Source organism: Ranitomeya imitator, chromosome 1 (assembly GCF_032444005.1).
Source record: "Ranitomeya imitator isolate aRanImi1 chromosome 1, aRanImi1.pri, whole genome shotgun sequence".
NCBI lineage: Eukaryota > Metazoa > Chordata > Amphibia > Anura > Dendrobatidae > Ranitomeya > Ranitomeya imitator.
In genome coordinates this window covers 529,019,124-529,043,726 of record NC_091282.1, presented here as the reverse complement: position 1 = coordinate 529,043,726, position 24,603 = coordinate 529,019,124, and the positions used below count along the sequence as shown (strand labels likewise).

The following is a 24,603-nucleotide window of genomic DNA, read 5'->3' as shown; positions in this document are numbered from 1 at the left end:
ATAGAAAGCCTATATTTTTTTTCCTTGATTTGGGTTCTAAAATCTACCAGAGAAAATAACTACATCAATCATTGGTAGAAAAATATTGGCCTCTGGGTTTGTGTGCCACTCCTGACTCCTGTGTGCGTCATCTCTCAGTCAGTGGGCCATAGAACGCCTATTTTTGGTTTTATTTGTTTTCTAAATTCTCCCTGAAAAAATTATTTTATTTTATTTGGTTTCTAAATTCTTCCTGATAAAATCATATTTTTTTTATTATTTTTTTTTCTAAAGTCTCCCTGAAAAAAAAAAAAAAAAACAGTGGGAGATTAATATTGGCCTTTCTGCTTGTGTGCCAGTCTTGACTCCTGGGTGCGTCATCTCTCAGTCAGTGGGCCATAGAACGCCTATTTTTGGTTTTATTTGTTTTATAAATTCTCCCTGAAAAAATCATTTTATTTTATTTGGTTTCTAAATTCTTCCTGATAAAATCATATTTTTTTTATTATTTTTTTTTCTAAAGTCTCCCTGAAAAAAAAAAAAAAAAAAACAACCAAAAAAAACAGTGGGAGATTAATATTGGCCTTTCTGCTTGTGTGCCAGTCTTGACTCCTGGGTGCGTCATCTCTCAGTCAGTGGGCCATAGAACGCCTATTTTTGGTTTTATTTGTTTTATAAATTCTCCCTGAAAAAATCATTTTATTTTATTTGGTTTCTAAATTCTTCCTGATAAAATCATATTTTTTTTATTATTTTTTTTTCTAAAGTCTCCCTGAAAAAAAAAAAAAAAAAAACAACCAAAAAAAACAGTGGGAGATTAATATTGGCCTTTCTGCTTGTGTGCCAGTCTTGACTCCTGGGTGCGTCATCTCTCAGTCAGTGGGCCATAGAACGCCTATTTTTGGTTTTATTTGTTTTATAAATTCTCCCTGAAAAAATCATTTTATTTTATTTGGTTTCTAAATTCTTCCTGATAAAATCATATTTTTTTTATTATTTTTTTTTCTAAAGTCTCCCTGAAAAAAAAAAAAAAAAAACAACCAAAAAAAACAGTGGGAGATTAATATTGGCCTTTCTGCTTGTGTGCCAGTCTTGACTCCTGGGTGCGTCATCTCTCAGTCAGTGGGCCATAGAACGCCTATTTTTGGTTTTATTTGTTTTCTAAATTCTCCCTGAAAAAATCATTTTATTTTATTTGGTTTCTAAATTCTTCCTGATAAAATCATATTTTTTTTATTATTTTTTTTTCTAAAGTCTCCCTGAAAAAAAAAAAAAAAAAAACAACCAAAAAAAACAGTGGGAGATTAATATTGGCCTTTCTGCTTGTGTGCCAGTCTTGACTCCTGGGTGCGTCATCTCTCAGTCAGTGGGCCATAGAACGCCTATTTTTGGTTTTATTTGTTTTCTAAATTCTCCCTGAAAAAATCATTTTATTTTATTTGGTTTCTAAATTCTTCCTGATAAAATCATATTTTTTTTATTATTTTTTTTTCTAAAGTCTCCCTGAAAAAAAAAAAAAAAAAAACAACCAAAAAAAACAGTGGGAGATTAATATTGGCCTTTCTGCTTGTGTGCCAGTCTTGACTCCTGGGTGTGCCATCTCTCTCTCTCTCTCTCTCCAATTGTGGTCCATAGAAAGCCTACATTTTTTTTCCTTGATTTGGGTTCCAAAATCTACCAGAGAAAATAACTCCATCAATCATTGGTAGAAAAATATTGGCCTCTGGGCTTGTGTGCCACTCCTGATTCCTGTGTGCGTCATCTCTCACTCAGTGGCCCATAGAAAGCATATAGTTTGTTACATTTGTTTTCTAAATTCTCCCTGCAAAAATCTATTTTTTTTTTTTTGGGGGGTTTCTAAAGTGTTCCTGAAAAAAATAAAAATAAAAAAAAAATAATAGTGTGACATTAATATTAACATTTGTGCTTCAGTGACAGTCCTGCGTGTGGGGCATCTCTCTAATTTGCAGCCACCAAAAAAAGAGTGTGTAACATTGGGCCTGATTTTCGCTGTGGTCTCACCAACCTGTAAAGGGGTAGCTAAATCATACAGAAGTTATAGCTCACCGTGTAAGTTGTGTGACTGCAACAAATAACGTTAGTTTGGTTACGTTTTTAAAACAATGAGGAAGTCTAGTGGAAGAGGTCGTGGCCGGGGGCGTTCATTGTCAGCTGGTAATGAGGGTAGTGGTAGTGGTGGAGCATCAGGTGGTCGTGGGGGAAAAAATATTGCACCTAAGTCTGGAGCTGTGGAGCCAGGTTCGTCGTCCGGCTACACAAGGCCTCGAACGCTCCCTTTTCTGGGATTAGGAAAACCGCTTTTAAAGCCGGAGCAGCAAGAGCAAGTTTTGGCTTATCTTGCTGACTCAGCCTCTAGCTCTTTTGCCTCATCTCGTGAAACTGGTAAAAGTAAAAGCAGCGCGTCGTTAGTGGATGTTCACGGTCAGGGACAAGTCACTTCCTTGTCCTCTTCAGCAAAAACAACAACAGAGAAGAATGCAGCAGGCGACACAACGGGTTACTCCATGGAGCTCTTTACACATACCGTCCCTGGCTTAGAAAGTGAAGCAGTTAACAGTCCATGCCCATTACAAATTGAATCTGACATGGAGTGCACTGACGCACAGCCACAGCCAGACTACTATGCTGGTCCTTTGACTCAGACCACAACATTGCCCTCGCAGGGTGCTGATCAAGAATCAGACCCTGATGAGACTATGTTGCCCCATCACGAACGCTATACCACCGAACGACACGGTGACACAGACGAAGTTGCGCAGGAGGTACAAGAAGAGTTATTAGATGACCCAGTTCTTGACCCCGATTGGCAGCCATTGGGGGAACAGGGTGCAGGCGGCAGCAGTTCTGAAGCAGAGGAGGAGGAGGGGCCGCAGCAGGCATCAACATCGCCACAGGTTCCATCTGCCGGGCCCGTATCTTGCCCAAAACGCGTGGCAAAGCCAAAACCTGGTGGAGGACAGCGTGGCCATCCGGTTAAAGCTCAGTCTGCAATGCCTGAAAAGGTATCCGATGCTAGAAAGAGTGCAGTCTGGCATTTTTTTAAACAACATCCAATTGATCAGCGCAAAGTCATCTGTCAAAAATGTTCTACTTCCTTAAGCAGAGGTCAGAATCTGAAAAGTCTCAATACTAGTTGCATGCATAGACATTTAACCACCATGCATTTGAAAGCTTGGACTAACTACCAAACGTCCCTTAAGGTTGTTGCACCCTCGGCCAATGAAGCTAGTCATCAACGCAACATCCCTTCCGGCAGTGTAGGACCACCATTTAGCGCACCACCTGCTGTATCTGTGCAGGTATCTTTGCCAGGCCAAAGCAGTCAGGGTCAGGGAATCACCAGTTTCGTAGTAGGAAACACTGCATCTAGGGCACCGGCGGCAACAATACCATCTCCCACCGTCTCTCAGTCTGCCATGTCCACCGGCACCCCCGCTAGTTCCACGATCTCCAGCTCTCCAGTCCAGCTCACCCTACATGAGACTATGGTTAGAAAAAGGAAATACTTAGCCTCGCATCCGCGTACACAGGGTTTGAACGCCCACATAGCTAGACTAATCTCGTTAGAGATGATGCCCTACCGGTTAGTTGAAAGCGAAGCTTTCAAAGACCTGATGGACTACGCTGTACCACGCTACGAGCTACCCAGTCGACACTTTTTTTCCAGAAAAGCCATCCCAGCCCTCCACCAGCATGTTAAAGAGCGCATCGTCCATGCACTCAGGCAATCTGTGAGCACAAAGGTGCACCTGACAACAGATGCATGGACCAGTAGGCATGGCCAGGGACGTTACGTGTCCATCACGGCACACTGGGTAAATGTGGTGGATTCAGGGTCCACAGGGGACAGCAAGTTTGGGACAGTTCTGCCTAGCCCACGGTCTAGTAAACAGTTGTCTGTAGCCGTTCGCACCCCCTCCTCCTCCTCCTCCTCGTCCTCCTGCAGAAGCAAGAGCTCGTCCACAGACCGCAGTCGCACAAACACTCCATCCGCACCTGCCACTGTTGCACACCAGGTCTCCCATTATGGGGCAGCTACTGGCATACGTCAGCAGGCTGTATTGGCTATGAAGTGTTTGGGCGACAATAGACACACCGCGGAAGTTCTGTCCGAGTTCTTGCAGCAAGAAACGCAGTCGTGGCTGGGCACTGTAGATCTTGAGGCAGGCAAGGTAGTGAGTGATAACGGAAGGAATTTCATGGCTGCCATCTCCCTTTCCCAACTGAAACACATTCCTTGCCTGGCTCACACCTTAAACCTGGTGGTGCAGTGCTTCCTGAAAAGTTATCCGGGGTTATCCGACCTGCTCCTCAAAGTGCGTGGACTTTGCGCACATATCCGCCGTTCGCCTGTACACTCCAGCCGTATGCAGACCTATCAGCGTTCTTTGAACCTTCCCCAGCATCGCCTAATCATAGACGTTGCAACAAGGTGGAACTCAACACTGCACATGCTTCAGAGACTGTGCGAACAGAGGCGGGCTGTTATGTTTTTGTGGGAGGATACACATACACGGGCAGGCAGTAGGATGGCAGACATGGAGTTGTCAGGTGTGCAGTGGTCGAAGATTCAAGACATGTGTCAAGTCCTTCAGTGTTTTGAGGAATGCACACGGCTGGTTAGTGCAGACAACGCCATAATAAGCATGAGCATCCCCCTAATGCGTCTGCTGATGCAAAGTTTGACGCACATAAAGGATCAGGCGTCTGCACCAGAGGAAGAGGAAAGCCTTGATGACAGTCAGCGATTGTCTGGTCAGGGCAGTGTACATGACGAGGTACCGGGCGAAGAGGAGGTGGAGGATGAGGAGGATGATGGGGATGAGTATATTTTTAATGAGGAAGCTTTCCCGGGGGCACGGGAAATTGGTGGCGTGGCAAGGCCGGGTTCTGGTTTTTTGAGGGACACAAGTGACGTAGATTTGCCTGCAACTGCCCCTCAACCAAGCACAACCGCAGATTTGACAACGGGAACTTTGGCCCACATGGCGGATTATGCCTTGCGTATCCTCAAAAGGGACACACGCATTACAAAAATGATGAACGATGACGATTACTGGTTGGCCTGCCTCCTTGATCCTCGCTATAAAGGCAAATTGCAAAATATTATGCCACATGAGAACTTGGAACTAATATTAGCAACAAAACAATCAACTCTTGTTGACCGTTTGCTTCTGGCATTCCCTGCACACAGCGCCCGTGATCGTTCTCACACGAGCTCCAGGGGCCAGCAGACCAGAGGTGTTAGAGGGGCAGAAATCAGAAGTGGCGTTGGACAGAGGGGTTTTCTGACCAGGTTGTGGAGTGATTTTTCTATGACCGCAGACAGGACAGGTACTGCAGCATCAATTCAAAGTGACAGGAGACAACATTTGTCCAGTATGGTTACAAACTATTTTTCATCCCTTATCGACGTTCTCCCTCAACCGTCATTCCCATTTGATTACTGGGCATCCAAATTAGACACCTGGCCAGAATTGGCAGAATATGCATTGCAGGAGCTTGCTTGCCCGGCAGCTAGTGTCCTATCAGAAAGAGTATTCAGTGCTGCAGGTTCAATACTAACAGAAAAAAGGACTCGTCTGGCTACCCAAAATGTAGATGATCTAACCTTCATTAAAATGAACCACAACTGGATTTCAAAATCTTTTGCCCCACCCTGCCCGGCTGACACCTAGCTTTCCTATGAAAAGGTCTTGCCTGTGGACTATTCTGAATGACTTTTCCAATCTCGTAATTTTCTTCACCTGATTGTCCAGCATACGACATGTTTCCACCTCACGAAATGGCCAAACTCCCCACACGGGGCCGTGCTATCGCCACTTTGCGCTTGGACCCTTGAGAGTGCTGTTTGTCTGAAGAGGTGGGTGTGGCCGCTTTTGGTCGACGGCACTGCCACTGGGTCCCTCATAGTACAATAAAGTGTCTCTGGCGGTGGTGGTGCGCACCCAACGTCAGACACACCGTTGTAATATGAGGGGCCCTGTGCCTGTACCGCCGGCCACAAGACAGTTCCCCCCCCCAGCTCAAACAGTGCTCTACCACTAGCAAAATTATCTCTCACAGCTTCACCAATGTGTAGTCTAGCCGCTGACATCCTTCAATGCCTGGCACTGACAATACCATTGTTTTGACATTTTTGTTATGTTAGGCCTTCGAAGCCTGTCTGCGGTCCCTTCTTTCTACAACTACTACACTGACCAGGCCACTGCTGGCCGTGTTACCCTGGAACCAATTTAAAAGTGCCTACAGTCAGCCCAATTTTGTTATGTTAGGCCTTCGAAGACTGTCTGCCGTCACTCCTTCCACTAGACTTCCACTGACCATACACTGCTGCCCATGTACCCCTGGAACCAATTTAAAGTGCCTACAGCCAGCCCAATTTTGTTATGTTAGGCCTTCGAAGCCTGTCTGCGGTCACTCCTTCCACTAGACTTCCACTGACCAGACCACTGCTGCCCGTGTACCCCTGGAACCAATTTAAAAGTGCCTACAGCCATGTGTTATTATTTTAGGCCTTCGATGCCTGTCTGCGGTCACTCCTTCCACTAGGCCTCCACTGACCACACCACTGCTGCCCGTGTACCCCTGGAACCAATTTAAAATTGCCTACAGCCAGCCCAATTTTTTTATTTTAGGCCTTCGATGCCTGTCTGCGGTCCATTCTTTCAACTACTACTACACTGACCAGGTCACTGCTGCCCGTGTACCCCTGGAACCAATTTAAAATTGCCTACAGCCAGCCCAATTTTTTTATTTTAGGCCTTCGATGCCTGTCTGCGGTCCATTCTTTCAACTACTACTACACTGACCAGGTCACTGCTGCCCGTGTACCCCTGGAACCAATTTAAAATTGCCTACAGCCAGCCCAATTTTTTTATTTTAGGCCTTCGATGCCTGTCTGCGGTCCATTCTTTCAACTACTACTACTACACTGACCAGGTCACTGCTGCCCGTGTACCCCTGGAACCAATTTAAAATTGCCTACAGCCAGCCCAATTTTTTTATTTTAGGCCTTCGATGCCTGTCTGCGGTCCATTCTTTCAACTACTACTACACTGACCAGGTCACTGCTGCCCGTGTACCCCTGGAACCAATTTAAAATTGCCTACAGCCATGTGTTATTATTTTAGGCCTTCGATGCCTGTCTGCGGTCACTCCTTCCACTAGGCCTCCACTGACCACACCACTGCTGTCCGTGTACCCCTGGAACCAATTTAAAATTGCCTACAGCCATGTGTTATTATTTTAGGCCTTCGATGCCTGTCTGCGGTCACTCCTTCCACTAGACTTCCACTGACCAGACCACTGCTGCCCGTGTACCCCTGGAACCAATTTAAAAGTGCCTACAGCCAGCCCAAGTTTGTTATGTTAGGCCTTCGATGCCTGTCTGCGGTCCATTCTTTCAACTACTACTACACTGACCAGGTCACTGCTGCCCGTGTACCCCTGGAACCAATTTAAAATTGCCTACAGCCAGCCCAATTTTTTTATTTTAGGCCTTCGATGCCTGTCTGCGGTCCATTCTTTCAACTACTACTACACTGACCAGGTCACTGCTGCCCGTGTACCCCTGGAACCAATTTAAAATTGCCTACAGCCATGTGTTATTATTTTAGGCCTTCGATGCCTGTCTGCGGTCACTCCTTCCACTAGGCCTCCACTGACCACACCACTGCTGCCCGTGTACCCCTGGAACCAATTTAAAATTGCCTACAGCCAGCCCAATTTTTTTATTTTAGGCCTTCGATGCCTGTCTGCGGTCCATTCTTTCAACTACTACTACACTGACCAGGTCACTGCTGCCCGTGTACCCCTGGAACCAATTTAAAATTGCCTACAGCCAGCCCAATTTTTTTATTTTAGGCCTTCGATGCCTGTCTGCGGTCCATTCTTTCAACTACTACTACACTGACCAGGTCACTGCTGCCCGTGTACCCCTGGAACCAATTTAAAATTGCCTACAGCCATGTGTTATTATTTTAGGCCTTCGATGCCTGTCTGCGGTCACTCCTTCCACTAGGCCTCCACTGACCACACCACTGCTGTCCGTGTACCCCTGGAACCAATTTAAAATTGCCTACAGCCATGTGTTATTATTTTAGGCCTTCGATGCCTGTCTGCGGTCACTCCTTCCACTAGGCCTCCACTGACCACACCACTGCTGTCCGTGTACCCCTGGAACCAATTTAAAATTGCCTACAGCCATGTGTTATTATTTTAGGCCTTCGATGCCTGTCTGCGGTCACTCCTTCCACTAGGCCTCCACTGACCACACCACTGCTGTCCGTGTACCCCTGGAACCAATTTAAAATTGCCTACAGCCATGTGTTATTATTTTAGGCCTTCGATGCCTGTCTGCGGTCACTCCTTCCACTAGACTTCCACTGACCAGACCACTGCTGCCCGTGTACCCCTGGAACCAATTTAAAAGTGCCTACAGCCAGCCCAAGTTTGTTATGTTAGGCCTTCGATGCCTGTCTGCGGTCACTCCTTCCACTAGGCCTCCACTGACCACACCACTGCTGCCCGTGTACCCCTGGAACCAATTTAAAATTGCCTACAGCCAGCCCAATTTTTTTATTTTAGGCCTTCGATGCCTGTCTGCGGTCCATTCTTTCAACTACTACTACACTGACCAGGTCACTGCTGCCCGTGTACCCCTGGAACCAATTTAAAATTGCCTACAGCCAGCCCAATTTTTTTATTTTAGGCCTTCGATGCCTGTCTGCGGTCCATTCTTTCAACTACTACTACACTGACCAGGTCACTGCTGCCCGTGTACCCCTGGAACCAATTTAAAATTGCCTACAGCCATGTGTTATTATTTTAGGCCTTCGATGCCTGTCTGCGGTCACTCCTTCCACTAGGCCTCCACTGACCACACCACTGCTGTCCGTGTACCCCTGGAACCAATTTAAAATTGCCTACAGCCATGTGTTATTATTTTAGGCCTTCGATGCCTGTCTGCGGTCACTCCTTCCACTAGGCCTCCACTGACCACACCACTGCTGTCCGTGTACCCCTGGAACCAATTTAAAATTGCCTACAGCCATGTGTTATTATTTTAGGCCTTCGATGCCTGTCTGCGGTCCATTCTTTCAACTACTACTACACTGACCAGGGCACTGCTGGCCGTGTACCCCTGGAACCAACATCAGAAAATATAAAAATAAGTATTTTGCTTATAAAAAAGAAAATACTGGTGAGATATCAAATGCAGACATTTTAACATTAAAAACAAACACACAACTCTAATCTGGTACAGTACTAAAAATGGCCACCAGCTACAATTACTTTCTCCTGCAAGTAGTTAACTGAAAGTTTTTTTAAATTGAAAACACACATATGGCATCCACCGAGTGTTGTCCTGTCGCGTCTTCTTTATATTATTGCCGAGAAGATGCAAAATAATGAAAATAATAAAATCATTAATTACCAAAATAATAGAGAAAGTCAACACCACATTGCAAATAAACATTCATTCCAAATAAAGAAGCAGGGCGCGTCCGAGGGTGAGTATATACCTAATAAGAATATAATCACCCTCGGACGCGCAATGCTTATTTCCAACAGCCTTCCTTCCTAAGAATCAGCCCTTCCGTCGTGTAGAGAGACGTTGTGTTACACTCCAAGGTGTTCCCCAGGTTGCCTTTCCTGAGCTTCGATCTTCCGGCTCTCGTTTAGTAGTTCTTGGAAACTACTCTGCATTAGGCCTTCAAATTGGGTATGGGGTGTAGAGAGATGGTGTGTTCCACTCCAAGGTGTTCCCCAGGTTGCCTTTCCTGAGCTTCGATCTTCCGGCTCTCGTTTAGTAGTTGTTGGAAACTACGCTGCATTAGGCCTTCAAATTGGGTATGGGGTGTAGCGAGAGGGTGTGTTACACTCCAAGGTGTTCCCCAGGTTGCCTTTCCTGAGCTTCGATCTTCCGGCTCTCGTTTAGTAGTTCTTGGAAACTACACTGCATTAGGCCTTCAAATTGGGTATGGGGTGTAGAGAGAGGGTGTGTTACACTCCAAGGTGTTCCCCAGGTTGCCTTTCCTGAGCTTCGATCTTCCGGCTCTCGTTTAGTAGTTGTTGGAAACTACGCTGCATTAGGCCTTCAAATTGGGTATGGGGTGTAGCGAGAGGGTGTGTTACACTCCAAGGTGTTCCCCAGGTTGCCTTTCCTGAGCTTCGATCTTCCGGCTCTCGTTTAGTAGTTCTTGGAAACTACACTGCATTAGGCCTTCAAATTGGGTATGGGGTGTAGAGAGAGGGTGTGTTACACTCTAAGGTGTTCCCCAGGTTTCCTTGCCATTGCTTCGGTCTTCCGACTCTCGTTTAGTAGTTGTAGAAAAGTACACTGCATTAGGCCATACAAAATGGGTATGGGGTGGAGAGAGATGGTGTGTTACACTCCAAGGTGTTCCCCAGGTTGCCTTTCCTGAGCTTCTATCTTCAGGCTCTCATTAAATTGTGGTTAAATGGAACAACTGCATTTGGCGTACTAGTTGGTTTGGGGCCTACTATCGGTGTCTGCCACTCCTTGCTGTTCTCCTCCACTGAACAAAGCTGTGCCGCCTGTTTACTACGGTTGCCAATTTTGAACTGCATTTCGACTACTTACTGATTTGGCCCTACTCTCTGTGTCAGCCTCTCATTCCAGTTGTCCTCCACTGCAATGCCCCCTGGTTATTCCTGTGTTACCAATTTTGAACTGCATTTAGCCCACTTTCTTCTTTGGGCCTATATCTGTGTTTCCACTTCATCGTGCCCATTGCCCAGCCAGTGATAGATGAGTCTGCTGGTACATTGACCCATAACGCAACATTCCCCGTGCACGCTACACAACAACATTGTGACCCTGCTGAAAGTCAGGTTGCTCTTCCCGCATACCATACCACCTTACACGGGGACAAAGAGGAAGGTGCAGATGAAAGTGCAGGTTCCTTCATCAGGTGGGGGGAGGAATACTAGTTGGCGACGTCACTGGCACAGGGCCTCTCATAGTACGCAAAAGTGTTGCTGCCGGTGGGAGGCGCCCCCGCCGTGCAAACACACCGCTGTACTTTGAGGGGCCCTGTGCCAGTGCCAATGCCAACGAGTGGGCCCCCCCTGCTTGCTCAGGTTCACAGCACTTGCAAAGTTGAAATACTTACCTCTCCCTGCTCCACTGCCGTGACGTGGTCCAGATTTCCTGGGCCCACTAATTACTTGAACCAGCCCTACCCCCCACAACTTTAGCCAAATGACCCCCAATTTCAAATGCCTTCCAATTATTATAAGGTAAATTACGCTTGACAAGCTTCATTAAGAAGAATGGATGGTTTTGACATTAAAATGGCCACTCTAGGTGTTTTCCTGGCCCCCACTCACTGCCGACTATGCTGCCCCATTGACTTGCATTGGGTTTCGTGTTTCGGTCGATCCCGACTTTACGTCATAATCGGCCGATTTCACTCGACCCGACTTTGGACATAGTCGGGTTTCGCAAAACCCGGCTCGACTCTAAAAAGGTCAAGGTCGCTCAACTCTAGCTACGAGTATTGGAAAATGGCGCAATTTTTTGTTTTTTTAACAAATTTGGGAATTTTTTTTCACCACTTAGATAAAAAAGAACCTAGACATGTTTGGTGTCTATGAATTCGTACTGACCTGGAGAATCCTAATGGCAGCTCAGTTTTAGCATTTATTGAACTTAGCAAAAAAGCAAAGCAAAAAACAAGTTTGGGATTGCACTTTGTTTGCAATTTCACCGCACTTGGAATTTTTTTCCCATTTTCTAGTACATTTTCTAGTTTTACATGGTAAAACCAATGGTGTCGTTCAAAAGTACAACCCGTCCTGCAAAAAAAACAAGCCCTCAAAGTTAAAAAGTTATGGCTCTGGGAAAAGGTGAGCGAAAAACAAAAACTCAAAACCGAAAAAAGCTCCGGGGGTTAAGGGGTCAAGAGACCTATTGTTGGGGCATATGCACTTGAGGCTGCACTAGAGGTCCCTGTAGAAGTGCGCAGCAGCAACAAGCAGGAAGGCACACTTGAAGACCCAAGTGCCAAATAGCACTTAGAGAAGCGTCTGGGAAACAGGCCTGACTAGAGTTTACAGTAGAATCATTTCCAGTATATGATTTATCAACAACGTGTTCCTAAGTTGTTAGACTTTGTGACATTGCCTTCTCTTGTAGGCTAACTGCTTAGATAGTGCCTGCATACTGCTGCCCCATCATCATTTCACACATACATTACAAACATACAGTTAGGGCCACAAATATTTGGACAGTGACACAATTTTCGCGAGTTGGGCTCTGCATGCCACCACATTGGATTTCAAATGAAACCTCTACAACAGAATTCAAGTGCAGATTGTAACGTTTAATTTGAAGGGTTGAACAAAAATATCTGATAGAAAATGTAGGAATTGTACACATTTCTTTACAAACACTCCACATTTTAGGAGGTCAAAAGTAATTGGACAAATAAACATAACCCAAACAAAATATTTTTATTTTCAATATTTTGTTGTAAATCCTTTGGAGGCAATCACTGCCTTAAGTCTGGAACCCATGGACATCACCAAACGCTGGGTTTCCTCCTTCTTAATGCTTTGCCAGGCCTTTACAGCCGCAGCCTTCAGGTCTTGCTTGTTTGTGGGTCTTTCCATCTTAAGTCTGGATTTGAGCAAGTGAAATGCATGCTCAATTGGGTTTAGATCTGGAGATTGACTTGGCCATTGCAGAATGTTCCACTTTTTGGCACTCATGAACTCCTGGGTAGCTTTGGCTGTATGCTTGGGGTCATTGTCCATCTGTACTATGAAGCGCCGTCCAATCAACTTTGCAGCATTTGGCTGAATCTGGGCTGAAAGTATATCCCGGTACACTTCAGAATTCATCCGGCTACTCTTGTCTGCTCTTATGTCATCAATAAACACAAGTGACCCAGTGCCATTGAAAGCCATGCATGCCCATGCCATCACGTTGCCTCCACCATGTTTTACAGAGGATGTGGTGTGCCTTGGATCATGTGCCGTTCCCTTTCTTCTCCAAACTTTTTTCTTCCCATCATTCTGGTACAGGTTGATCTTTGTCTCATCTGTCCATAGAATACTTTTCCAGAACTGAGCTGGCTTCTTGAGGTGTTTTTCTGCAAATTTAACTCTGGCCTGTCTATTTTTGGTATTGATGAATGGTTTGCATCTAGATGTGAACCCTTTGTATTTACTGTCATGGAGTCTTCTCTTTACTGTTGACTTAGAGACAGATACACCTACTTCACTGAGAGTGTTCTGGACTTCAGTTGATGTTGTGAACGGGTTCTTCTTCACCAAATTAAGTATGCGGCGATCATCCACCACTGTTGTCATCCGTGGACGCCCAGGCCTTTTTGAGTTCCCAAGCTCACCAGTCAATTCCTTTTTTCTCAGAATGTACCCAACTGTTGATTTTGCTACTCCAAGCATGTCTGCTATCTCTCTGATGGATTTTTTCTTTTTTTTCAGCCTCAGGATGTTCTGCTTCACCTCAATTGAGAGTTCCTTTGACCGCATGTTGTCTGCTCACAGCAACAGCTTCCAAATGCAAAACCACACACCTGGAATCCACCCCTGACCTTTTAACTACTTCATTGATTACAGGTTAACGAGGGAGACGCCTTCAGAGTTAATTGCAGCCCTTAGAGTCCATTGTCCAATTACTTTTGGTCCCTTGAAAAAGAGGACGCTATGCATTACAGAGCTATGATTCCTAAACCCTTTCTCCGATTTGGATGTGGAAACTATCATATTGCAGCTGGGAGTGTGCACTTTCAGCCCATATTATATATATAATTGTATTTCTGAACATGTTTTTGTAAACAGCTAAAATAACAAAACTTGTGTCACTGTCCAAATATTTCTGGCCCTAACTGTATGTTTTATTTTGAAATGCTGCAACATGGTGGGGAGAAGCCGAAGGGGACACTCCTCTTGGACTAGTCATGGGCGGGCTTTCAACTTTTTTTTTTTTAAAATGCTACTGGGTTTCAAAGTAAAACAAATATGTTTACAATTTAGGGGCCAGTCTTTGACTCTTGCTGCCCTTTGTTTGGGCAGCATGAATCCTGTGTTTGCTTCCTTTTAAATGTGGTGGCTTTGTGCATTGAAAAACTTCCAAGATGTTTACTTTTTTAAAGAAATTAACAAAACTCCCTTAATAACCACTTGCAACTTCAAATTAACTTCATTTAAAGGATTACTCCCATAATCACATTATTCTTCAAAAACCACAATAAATTAATACTTATTGTTAATGTACAGGCTAAGCCTAACATAAAAAAATCTTTCTTGTACCTTTGTGTATTTTTTTGTCTCTATCTTTTCCCGTGCATCCATCTTTACATAGCGGAATGGGCTTGGTTTTTCTGTTCTTCGAACTAAATTGCCCTGCAACATTTGCTTCACCTCGATGCCGCAGAGCCTTCCTGCCTACTCTGTGCTCTTGACTAGCCACATACACTTTGAGCTATCATTAAAGGGAACCTGTCACCCCCAAAATCGAAGGTGAGCTAAGCCCACCAGCATCAGGGGCTTATCTACAGCATTCTGTAATGCTGTAGATAAGCCCCTGATGTATTTTGAAAGATGAGAAAAAGGAGGTTAGATTATACTCACCCAGGGGCAGTCACGGTACGATGGGTGTCGCGGTCTGGTCCAGGGCCTCCCATCTTCTTACGATGACGTCCTCTTCTTGTCTTCACACTACGGTTCCAGAGCAGGCGTACTTTATCTCCCCTGTTGAGGGCAGAGCAAAGTATTGCAGTGCGCAGGTGCTGGGCCTCTCTGACCTTTCCCGTTGCCTGCGCACTGCAGTACTTTACTCTGCCCTCAACGGGGCAGACAAAGTACGTCTGCTCCGGAACCACAGCATGAAGATAAGAAGAGGACGTCATCGTAAGAAGATGGGAGGTTCCAGACCGCGACGCCTATCGGACCAGACCACAGCGGGACCGCCCCTGGGTGAGTATAATCTAACCTCTTTTTCTCATCTTTCAGGATACATCGGGGGTTTATCTACAGCATTCCAGAATGCTGTAGATAAGCCCCTGATGCTGGTGGGCTTAGCTCATCTTTGATTTTGGGGGTGACAGGTTCCCTTTAAGCTAATCTGAGTGTAGAATTGACCTCGTGCTTCTGTGCATTATCTGTACAGTATCATGCCTGAGCAATTTTATCTGCCATTTAAACCAGTATAGTTGATTCTGTTTTTACATTATTGTTATATAGTTTCTCTCAGCTCAACTCTCCTGCACTCCTCTAAAACAGACCTTATAACAACAAGGAAGTGCACAGTTGAGCTGTGTTTGTTGCCGACTGCTGACAGATGCTTTCTTGATGCATGTGGCAGAGGATTATCTTTTACCATATGCATCAACAGAACAGTGTTTGCAGTTTTACATCACTGATCTATCAGCAAAAGGCAACACATCATTGATTTTTCAGGAGGCTACAAACACAGCTCTGTGTTGCATTTCCTAGTAAGTAGATGCTCCATTGTGGATGAGTGCAGGAAAGTTGAGCTCTGAAAGACCCCAGTTAGCAATGATATAAAAACACACAAGCGTCTATATTGATGTAGAGGGTGGAAGATACAATCGGTCAGGCACGGTTCAGGAGCATACAGTGTACAAAAACATGGAGTGTACTGTAAAGGTAGAATACACTCTAGAGAACCTGCAGTCACTACACATGATTGACCAGGAGCTGTGGAGCCACAATAGGAAAACAGGGTAAATGGAACCTGGTGGGTCATCCTTCAAAGGGTAATAATTGCAAAATCAGACAGATTTAAAATGGACTTGTATCAGCACAAATGAATAAATATATGTGTCCATTATTATAGGATCGCATTGTGATTTTATAAATAACTCATTAAATGTTTGATCATTCTATTAGGTGAAGCACTGTGTGGCAACTGCAACTGCAGTGCAACAACACAGCACTTACAGTAAGACCCACACAGCAACCTGAAAATTCTCCTGCCTCAAGGGAAAGAACCATTTAATAAGAACCCATTTCCTCGGAAAATGCTATTTGCCTGCTGATATATGGTTATTTTGCCTGTAAATAGAACTACCGTGCTTTCTACCTTACTTATAGTGTGGCTACTAGGAGAAAAAAAATGAGTCAAGGGGGTGCATGGAGTGGCTACGGTCACTGCTCACTCTACTGTGAGCGCTGGCCGTAAGCACTCTGATTGACATGTCAATATAAGCATGGGGCATGCTTACAGCCCCTGCTCACAGTATAATGAGCGATGAATAGAATTGCTGCATGCACGCCCCCATGACTGAAAGCTGGCAGCTTTGGGAGGATATTAGTTGTTGTTTTTAGTAAGGAAGCATTGTAACGCTACATACTCAAAGATTAGTCCTATATCTGCAAGTAAAATACATTTTCCGAGGTGACCAGTTCTCTTTAGATGTCAGAGGCATCTTTGGTGCTGTTGGTTTGGGCCTAGGTTTGCTGCAGTGGTGCGTACTCTTGTGAACCTAGCCTTAGAAGAGGAACACACTTTAAAGAGGTAGACATGAAGTGGATTCGCTTATAAAGTTTGCTTAAAATGTCTAAGAACCATATAGCCGATTTTCCCCTGATGACCGTCGGGCAGCACTCACTTTGTAAGTAAAGTGGGGTTTGCGAAAAATAAATCGGTTCACCTTCTCTCCACCATGCAGTGTACTGGACATGAACGGGGAGGAAATACACTGTGGATGGCTATAATTTGTTACCCAAGGTTTGTGTGTGTAGACAGCCGCGCCCAAACCATCATCACCAGATATGTAGCACTGGTTTGTTACTGGCATTGGTAGATATACATTATTCATCTGTAGATATTTGTTGCTGCCTTTTTCATCTTGCCATGTGGCTGTTTCCAAATATAAGAGGAGACATTCAGGCACATTCTAGTGTGTAGGAACCTAACAAGTGATCAATACCATGTTTTTATTGGACTGCTGGAAAGCTCTGGTATTAGAGCCTGTGACATAACACATGAATGTCCCTTTAAACTGGGAGTGCAGCAGCAGCTATCAGTGCAGGGAGCTGTTGGCTTCCTCTCCATGTCAGTGTATAGCAGGGAGTCATCTACATAGCATGTTCTATCCCCGGGAATAGCAGAGCTAGCACATGCCAACAGCTGCCGAAAGGCAACCACAGCTGTATATTTTCTCATCTCTGTCTTTTCTTTCCTTCTCTTGCAAAGGAAAAAAGAAAACGCCAGGCTGCGATTGAAGACAAAAGACAACAGCTTGAAGACCAAATTCTCCAACTGCAGCACCTAAAGGTAAGAGCTCACAGTAGAGAAGAAGCCCTTCCACCCATCATCCATGTTCTACATGAAGCAAGCATGTGTTTCTTACATGCAGCATTGACAATGGAGGGAATGAAGCGTCTGCCCTAATCAGGAACATTGCAAGCGAAAGGCTGTAATGAGAACGCTGTCATATCCGTGATATATATATGGATCTGGCATCCAAACCAATCATACTATATTGGTATATATATTCTTAGAATATTCGGATGTGTCTATATCTTTGCAATGCCTTCATTATAGTAATGTGTTTTATGTCAATTTCCAGGGATATATTACATAACAGCAACTTTTTTTTATGGCCTAAACATACCAGTACATTTTTTAGGGTCTTTCCATAAAACAGGATACGGTGCCATAGTGTATAAAGGGATTATTGTAAGATGCTTTCATTTCCGGAAGGATATAAAATGCTCATTATATCAGCTTGTCACCCACAGCGCCGTGTTTGCAATTCTGTGTATTTTGTATTATTGCTTTACAGAAGCAGGGGCAGATTACGCACCTTCTGTGTGTCATGGCAGGTGGGTACAGGGGAAAGGTGAATGCATATATCTGCAGTTTTGCAGTAATAGGCATGTATGGATATTTCAAGACACCAGGTAGGTGGTGTCTATTGCCATGAATACCTGAAGGAAGAGACAGTTTCTTAGGCTAGAATTACAAAAATAGGCTCATCGAAAAAATACCAAGTTGCCTAGAGAGTGCTAAAGAGGCGTTATGGGCTGTTGCAGTATCGAGGCTTATTAGATTAAAGGACATCTATCAGCAGGTTTTTGTTATGTAAAATGAGGCGAGCATGTGGTAGGGGCAGAGACCCTGATTTCAGCAATGTGTCACTCATTAGGCTGTGTGCTCTTGTTTCAATACAATGTGTGTTTTATCAGCAGGAGAATATCACTGCGGACTGGTATCAGCGTGAGACCTGATCCGAACACTTCCATAGCATCGATTAGCAGCTTACTGTCAATATACAGTACAATGTACATAGAAAGCTGTGGTGTGGGCAGGATAAGCATTCAGAGCTCTGCTACATGCTACATCTAAAAATTCTGATTGTATCACAACTGCTGCATACAGTAAAGTAAAGAGTATATAATTGGAATCAGGGTCTCTGTGCCTGTATTACACTGTTCTCAGATGATTTAGCAAACACCTGCTGACAGATTCTCTTTCAGTATATGTATGGAAACTATGGAATTCATCGGTGATGAGGTGAAATGCAGTTTACAGTTCATAGACCTCTGTGATTATAGGAATCAGTTCTCCAAGCATTATTATTACTGCAAGCTTCTCGTTGACTTGTGCTTATACAGAACAGCCAATATTAAGAAGAGCTGCTGTATAAAGCATGGAGATGAGGCAGAGCATCAACTAAAGCTTTAGATTCAACAGGAGATGTATTAAAACTATATGACTATAGCTGAACCTAAATCAACATTCTTTATTTAAAAAAAAGAAAAATTATTTAAAACCTAAAAAAGAGACCTTTTCCTATTTTGAAAAAAAAACCTTAAAGCATATTTGGTATCGATGCATCTGTAAAACTCAGATAAATGATCTTTCAAATTACAAAATTCACACTGAAGGCATCAAAACTATGAATTAACACATGTGGAATTATATACTTAAAGGGACTCTGTCACCTGAATTTGGAGGGAACAATTTTCAACCATAGAGGCGGGGTTTTCGGGTGTTTGATTCACCCTTTCCTTACCCACTGGCTGCAATATTGGATTGAAGTTCATTCTCTGTCCTCCATAGTACACGCCTTTTATAAGGCAAGAAATCCCACTTATTAAACCTGACAGGGCACACCTGTGAAGTGAAAACCATTCCCGGTGACTACCTCTTGAAGCTCATCAACCTAGAAGAACCTAGAATATAAGACATAATTTCAGTTGTTTCACACTTTTTTGTTAAGTATATAATTCTACATGTGTTAATTCATAGTTTTGATGCCTTCAGTGTGAATGTACAATTTTCATAGTCATGAAAATACAGAAAAATCTTTAAATGAGAAGGTGTGTCCAAACTTTTGGTCTGTACTGTATATATATATATATATATATATATATATATATATATATATACATACAGTGTATATATATAATGCAATGCCTTAAAAAGTGTTCATACCCCATACCCCACATTTTACCACATCTTTCATATTACATCCACAAACGCAAATGTATTTTATTGGAGTTTTTTTTTAATATACCAACACAAATTAGCAAGCATTTGTGAAGGGTACAGGAAAAGGAGGGTCTTCTCATTATTTAAAAAATATAAATCTGAAAATTGTGACGTGCAGTTGCATTAAACCCCTTGTGTCTTCTTGGCGATCTACGTAGAAGTAGCTCAAAAAGACTGCATAGACATATATATATATATATATATATATATACACTCCTTTCAGGGGACATAAGTATAATATAATCCTTAAATTTAAAATATACATAAAATATAATGAATATAATATATACACAACGCACACCGCATAAAATGGCTTTTGGCATGAAGGGAGAAAAAACTAAGATGCAAAATAAAAAAATGCCCGTACCGGATGTAAAACTTGCTAAAAAGTTGTTGAATGTGTTACATTTTTTAAAACTGGAAAACTCCTGTTCCCGACAACAGTTTCCTATTTACCGTATATACTCGAGTATAAGCAGACCTGAATATAATCTGTGGCACCTAATTTTACCATAAAAAAATGGTAAAACTTATTGACCTGAGAATAAGCCTGGAATGCATGGCCTCCTCATCCCTATCCTGGTATGCATGGCTCCTCATCCCTAGCTCCTCATCCCCATCCTGGTATGCATGGCCTCCTCATCCCTATCCTGGTATGCATGGCCTCCTCATTCCTATCCTGGAATGCATGGCCTCCTCATCCCCATCCTGGTATGCACAGCCCCCTGATCCCTATCCTGATACACATGACCCCCTCATCCCTATCCTGGTATGCATGGCCTCCTCATCCCCATTTTGGTATGCATGGCCTACTCATCCCTATCCTGGTATGCATGACCTCCTAATTCCTATCCTGATATGAATGACCTCCTCATTCCTATCCTGGCATGCATGGCCTCCTCATCCCTATCCTGGTATGCATGTCACCGAGATCCCTATCCTGATACATATGACCCCCTCATCCCTATCCTGGTATGCATGGCCTCCTCATCCCTATCCTGGCATGCATGGCCCCATCACCTATCCTGGCATGCATGGCCCCATCATCCCTATCCTGGTATGCATGGCCTCCTCATCCCTATCCTGGTATGCATGGCCCCCTCATCCCCATCCTGGTATGCATAGCCTCCTCATTCCTATCCTGGTATGCATAGCCTCCTCATCCCTATCCTGGTATGCATAGCCTCCTCATCCCTATCCTGGTATGCATGGCACCCTGATCCCTATACTGGTATGCAAAGCACAAATCAGAAAAACATTACAAAAAAAGAAACCATCCTACTTGCCTTCCCTATGCTCCCTCGCAGCATCGTGTTCCAATTCCATCAGCTGAATTATGCTTTAAAGCAGACCATGGCAGTGATGTCACACACTGCTTACAAACAGAAGACAGCTGCCGGACTACTCAGTACTCTCTACGCCGGGACTATAGGAGTGGAGAGCAGTGAATATTCATTGCTCTTTAATAGTGGGCACAGTGTTAGTCTCAGCCGCTGGCTTGCTGCAGTGACCGGGTGATCATGAGTGCCCGCTACTAAAGGAAATGAATATTCACTGGTCTCCACGCCCATGGAAGTGGAGACCAGTGAATTTTCATTTTTCTTTAGGAGCGGGCACAGGTGTTAGCCGCAGCTGCCGACTCCTGCCTCCTGTGACCTGCTGCTCCGTCTTGTGGGACCTTCACTCGAATATAAGCCAAGTGTGAAGTATTCACAATCAATGATGGTTTCGGGAGCCATGTCATCTGCTGGTGTAGGTCCACTGCGTTTTATCAAGAATTGGCACCTGTACACACTGCCAAAAGTATCAATACCTTAAAAATAACAGTATCACTGTGCTTGATTGGCCTGTAAACTCGCCTGACCTTAACCACATAGAGAATCTATGGGGTATTGTAAAGAGGAAGGTGAGACACCAGACCCAACAATGCAGATGAGCTGAAGGCTGCTATCAAAGCAACCTGGGCTTCCATAACACTTCAGCAGATGCCATGCCGCATTGATGCAGTAATTGATGCAAAAGCAGCCCCGACCAAGTATTGAGTGCATTTACTGAACATACATTTCTGCAGGCCAACATTTCAGATTTTAAAATCGTTTTTTCCAGCTGGTGTTATAAAGGATTCTAATTTACTGAGATAATGACTTTTGGGTTTTCATTGGCTGTAAGCCATAATCATCAACATTAACAGAAATAAACACTTGAAATAGATCACTCTGTAATGACTCTATATAATATACGAGTTTCACTTTTTATATTGAAGAACTGAAATAAATTAACTTTTTGATGATATTCTAATTTTGTGAGAAGCACCTGTAAATCCTTCTATAAAATTAAATTATCCCCTTGTGTGTGGATTACCTTGCAGAGTTTAGTTTCATCTGCAAGTATTTTATTTTTACTTTGTAGCTCTTCTACAAGGTCCTTAATAAATACCGGTATGTTAAAAATAAGAGGGCCCAGAGTGGGTTTTTATTAATAACCATCCTCTGTTTCTAGGATTACACATATTTTCCCTTTGTCTAAATGTTCTCATTTTATGTAGCAACCATTCTTGTGGCACTAAATGCTTTTGAAAAGTTCAGATAATCAACATGGCATGGCCTTACCTAGGTTTGGTTTGGAAATTACATCCCTATAGAAGATGATCAAGTGTGGTCTATTTATTTTGTTATAAAAAAAAACCAAGCTACTGTTTACGCACTCTCCCCAGGCCCAGGGTTACACAACTGTCCAGGGCCGTTCTTTGCTACCCTCACCTCGGTCCACTGGCCTTTGTTGTGCTCTACATTGAGCATTTAAGAATCAATCAGAACACACACCTCAGTCTTCAGATTGTTATCCCAGACTCTAGTTTAGTGTTCTCCAGCTCCTGTGCACATTGTGCTACCGGCACAACTCAGGACAGGAGTTTTTCCAAAAATTGGAAAACCTCTTCAATGTCATGGTTCACTTCTAAATAGGCAATGTTGTAACGAAGTAACATAAACTTAAATAATTGTTTCTCCTAATTCTATGTGTATTTTTTTCATGTCAAAGAATGTTCTGATGAAGGTCCTGTGACGGACCGAAAACGTTCAACAACCCTTTTTTTTGTCTGGATGCATAATAAAAGGAACTCCTATTGTTCACATTTTGAGTGCCAAGTTTGTTATACTATGTTTGGTGAGAGTGTCACTGTAAATAAATATGGTATACATATAATTTATAAATACAATATAAATATGTTTTCTTGCCAATCAGGAGAAGTTTAATAGTAAAATCTGAACTCCTGTGCTGTCTTATACTCTTATTTTAAAGCTTAAATGGCTGTAAGTAAAAGAGGTAAACAAAATACATAGTAAAAGCATTCGCAAAAGAAGAAATATTTGTTGCTTATAATGTGTTGCAAGAAGATTGCATATTTTGCAGTTCTTTAATTTTTACTTTCACCTTTGAATATCTATCCTTCTGTCTTTATTCCAGTCTAAATCCCTCAGAGAGAAATGGCTTATGCAAGGAGCACCAGCAGGTTCAGCGGAAGAGGAAGAGGCTAGAAGGAGACAATGTGATGAAGATGAAGAAAGATTGAAGTTACTTGAAAAAAATGTCCAAAGGTAAATAAGATAATGCGTTACATCGTATGTGTTCTTTTATAATCTCCATCTGTTAAAAGGAAAATCATCCAATGAAAGAGCAGTGAAACACTGTCTGTCATGTAATATCACTAGCTAAATGCTGCATACATTGAATATAATAAAAACAGGGTGCAGTTAATGACAAGAGTTTATACCCATGGTTTGCGTAGATCCTGCCAAGACCATGGCCACATTCCCCAACGCGCGTTTCGCGCTATTATCGCTTCCTCAGGGGGCGTTAGTGTCAATCTGTTTCCATCATTAGGTTAAGTTCCCATTATGAGTTTTTGACATTGCCTATTTTCTCTGCCCAAAAAACGCAGTGTCTTATAGTTCCAGCAAAGAGGGTGATTTGTTTAAAAATCATTTTGCCACCGTGCTTTTCTTTTGTTATGCAGCATAAACTGACCTGCGGTGTACGTTTCAAATGCCGAACGTGTCAACTTTTCTTGCTATTACACTGAGTTTTACGAGTAGATTTTCCCCATAGAATTGTATGAAAGGCGAACAACTTGCAAATTAAAAAACAAACATTTTTTTTTAGTACAATTCCTCTGTAGAAATGCATTAAAAAAGTGTGTAATTCGCACATGACTGTATCAATAAAGTTTTATTTAGAACATGACATACTAAAAAGAGACAATAACTGCAGCATCGAAAAGCTATAAAAACTCATGTAAAAAAACGCAATAAAAAACACAAGTAACTCAATTTACCTAATTAGTACAGAATTGCTACAGAAAATCTGCAACATCAAAAACTCATCAATTACTCATATATGTAGCTTTAGAGTCCTAATACTTTTTATTGCCCTTCCTTGAGCGATTTATGACCTAAGTGCAAATGCTAAATTACAAAATGCAAAAGATATTTTGTGCTGTATTCGAGCAAAATTATTAAAAGAATACGTTTTTAGCTTATCTGTACTCTCCTCATATGTGATGTATACAGCAGTCACAGTGTCTCCTATGTGATGTATAATAATCTTTATATAGCGCTAACATATTCCGCAGCGTATATATATATAAGCTGGGCATAAATCCAAGAAAATAATATAGTGAAATAGCGATTGGATATAAAACGTAGCCTTTAATAGGTATATATTAAAAAATGATAAACAAACAACATGTAAATAGGGGAGGAACACCCATGTGTCTATGTGACCCTAACCAACACAAAAAGGGGGAGAGAAACAAAATACAAACACACATAAAATGCTGACAGTACCGTTGTCACCAAATACTGTTCAATAAATAAACCTAGATGCCATTTGACTCTGCTGTCAACTAATAGTATGATACAACGCCAAATATAGTACTACGTATCAAAGGGGAGTACATAAAAAAAAACCCTACGAGTAGTACCTGATACATAGATATGTCTATCTTACTATATCAAAAAACATATAAATCAAAGCAAAGAAGAAAAAGTAAGGCACCTAAATACTATGTGAAGACACTATAC

General features: G+C 42.9%; 1 protein-coding gene across 2 annotated transcripts in view; it reads left to right on the top strand.

Annotated features, from left to right (window-relative positions):
• LOC138677227 (paralemmin-1-like) overlaps window positions 1-24,603 on the top strand; it is a 249,583-nt gene that overhangs the window by 142,458 nt on the left and 82,522 nt on the right. For both annotated transcript variants that reach the window (XM_069767216.1, XM_069767224.1), the window contains exons 2-3: window positions 17,219-17,299; window positions 22,988-23,118. In XM_069767216.1, the coding sequence (XP_069623317.1) occupies window positions 17,219-17,299; window positions 22,988-23,118 (212 nt within the window). The remainder of the gene's footprint in view (window positions 1-17,218; window positions 17,300-22,987; window positions 23,119-24,603) is intronic.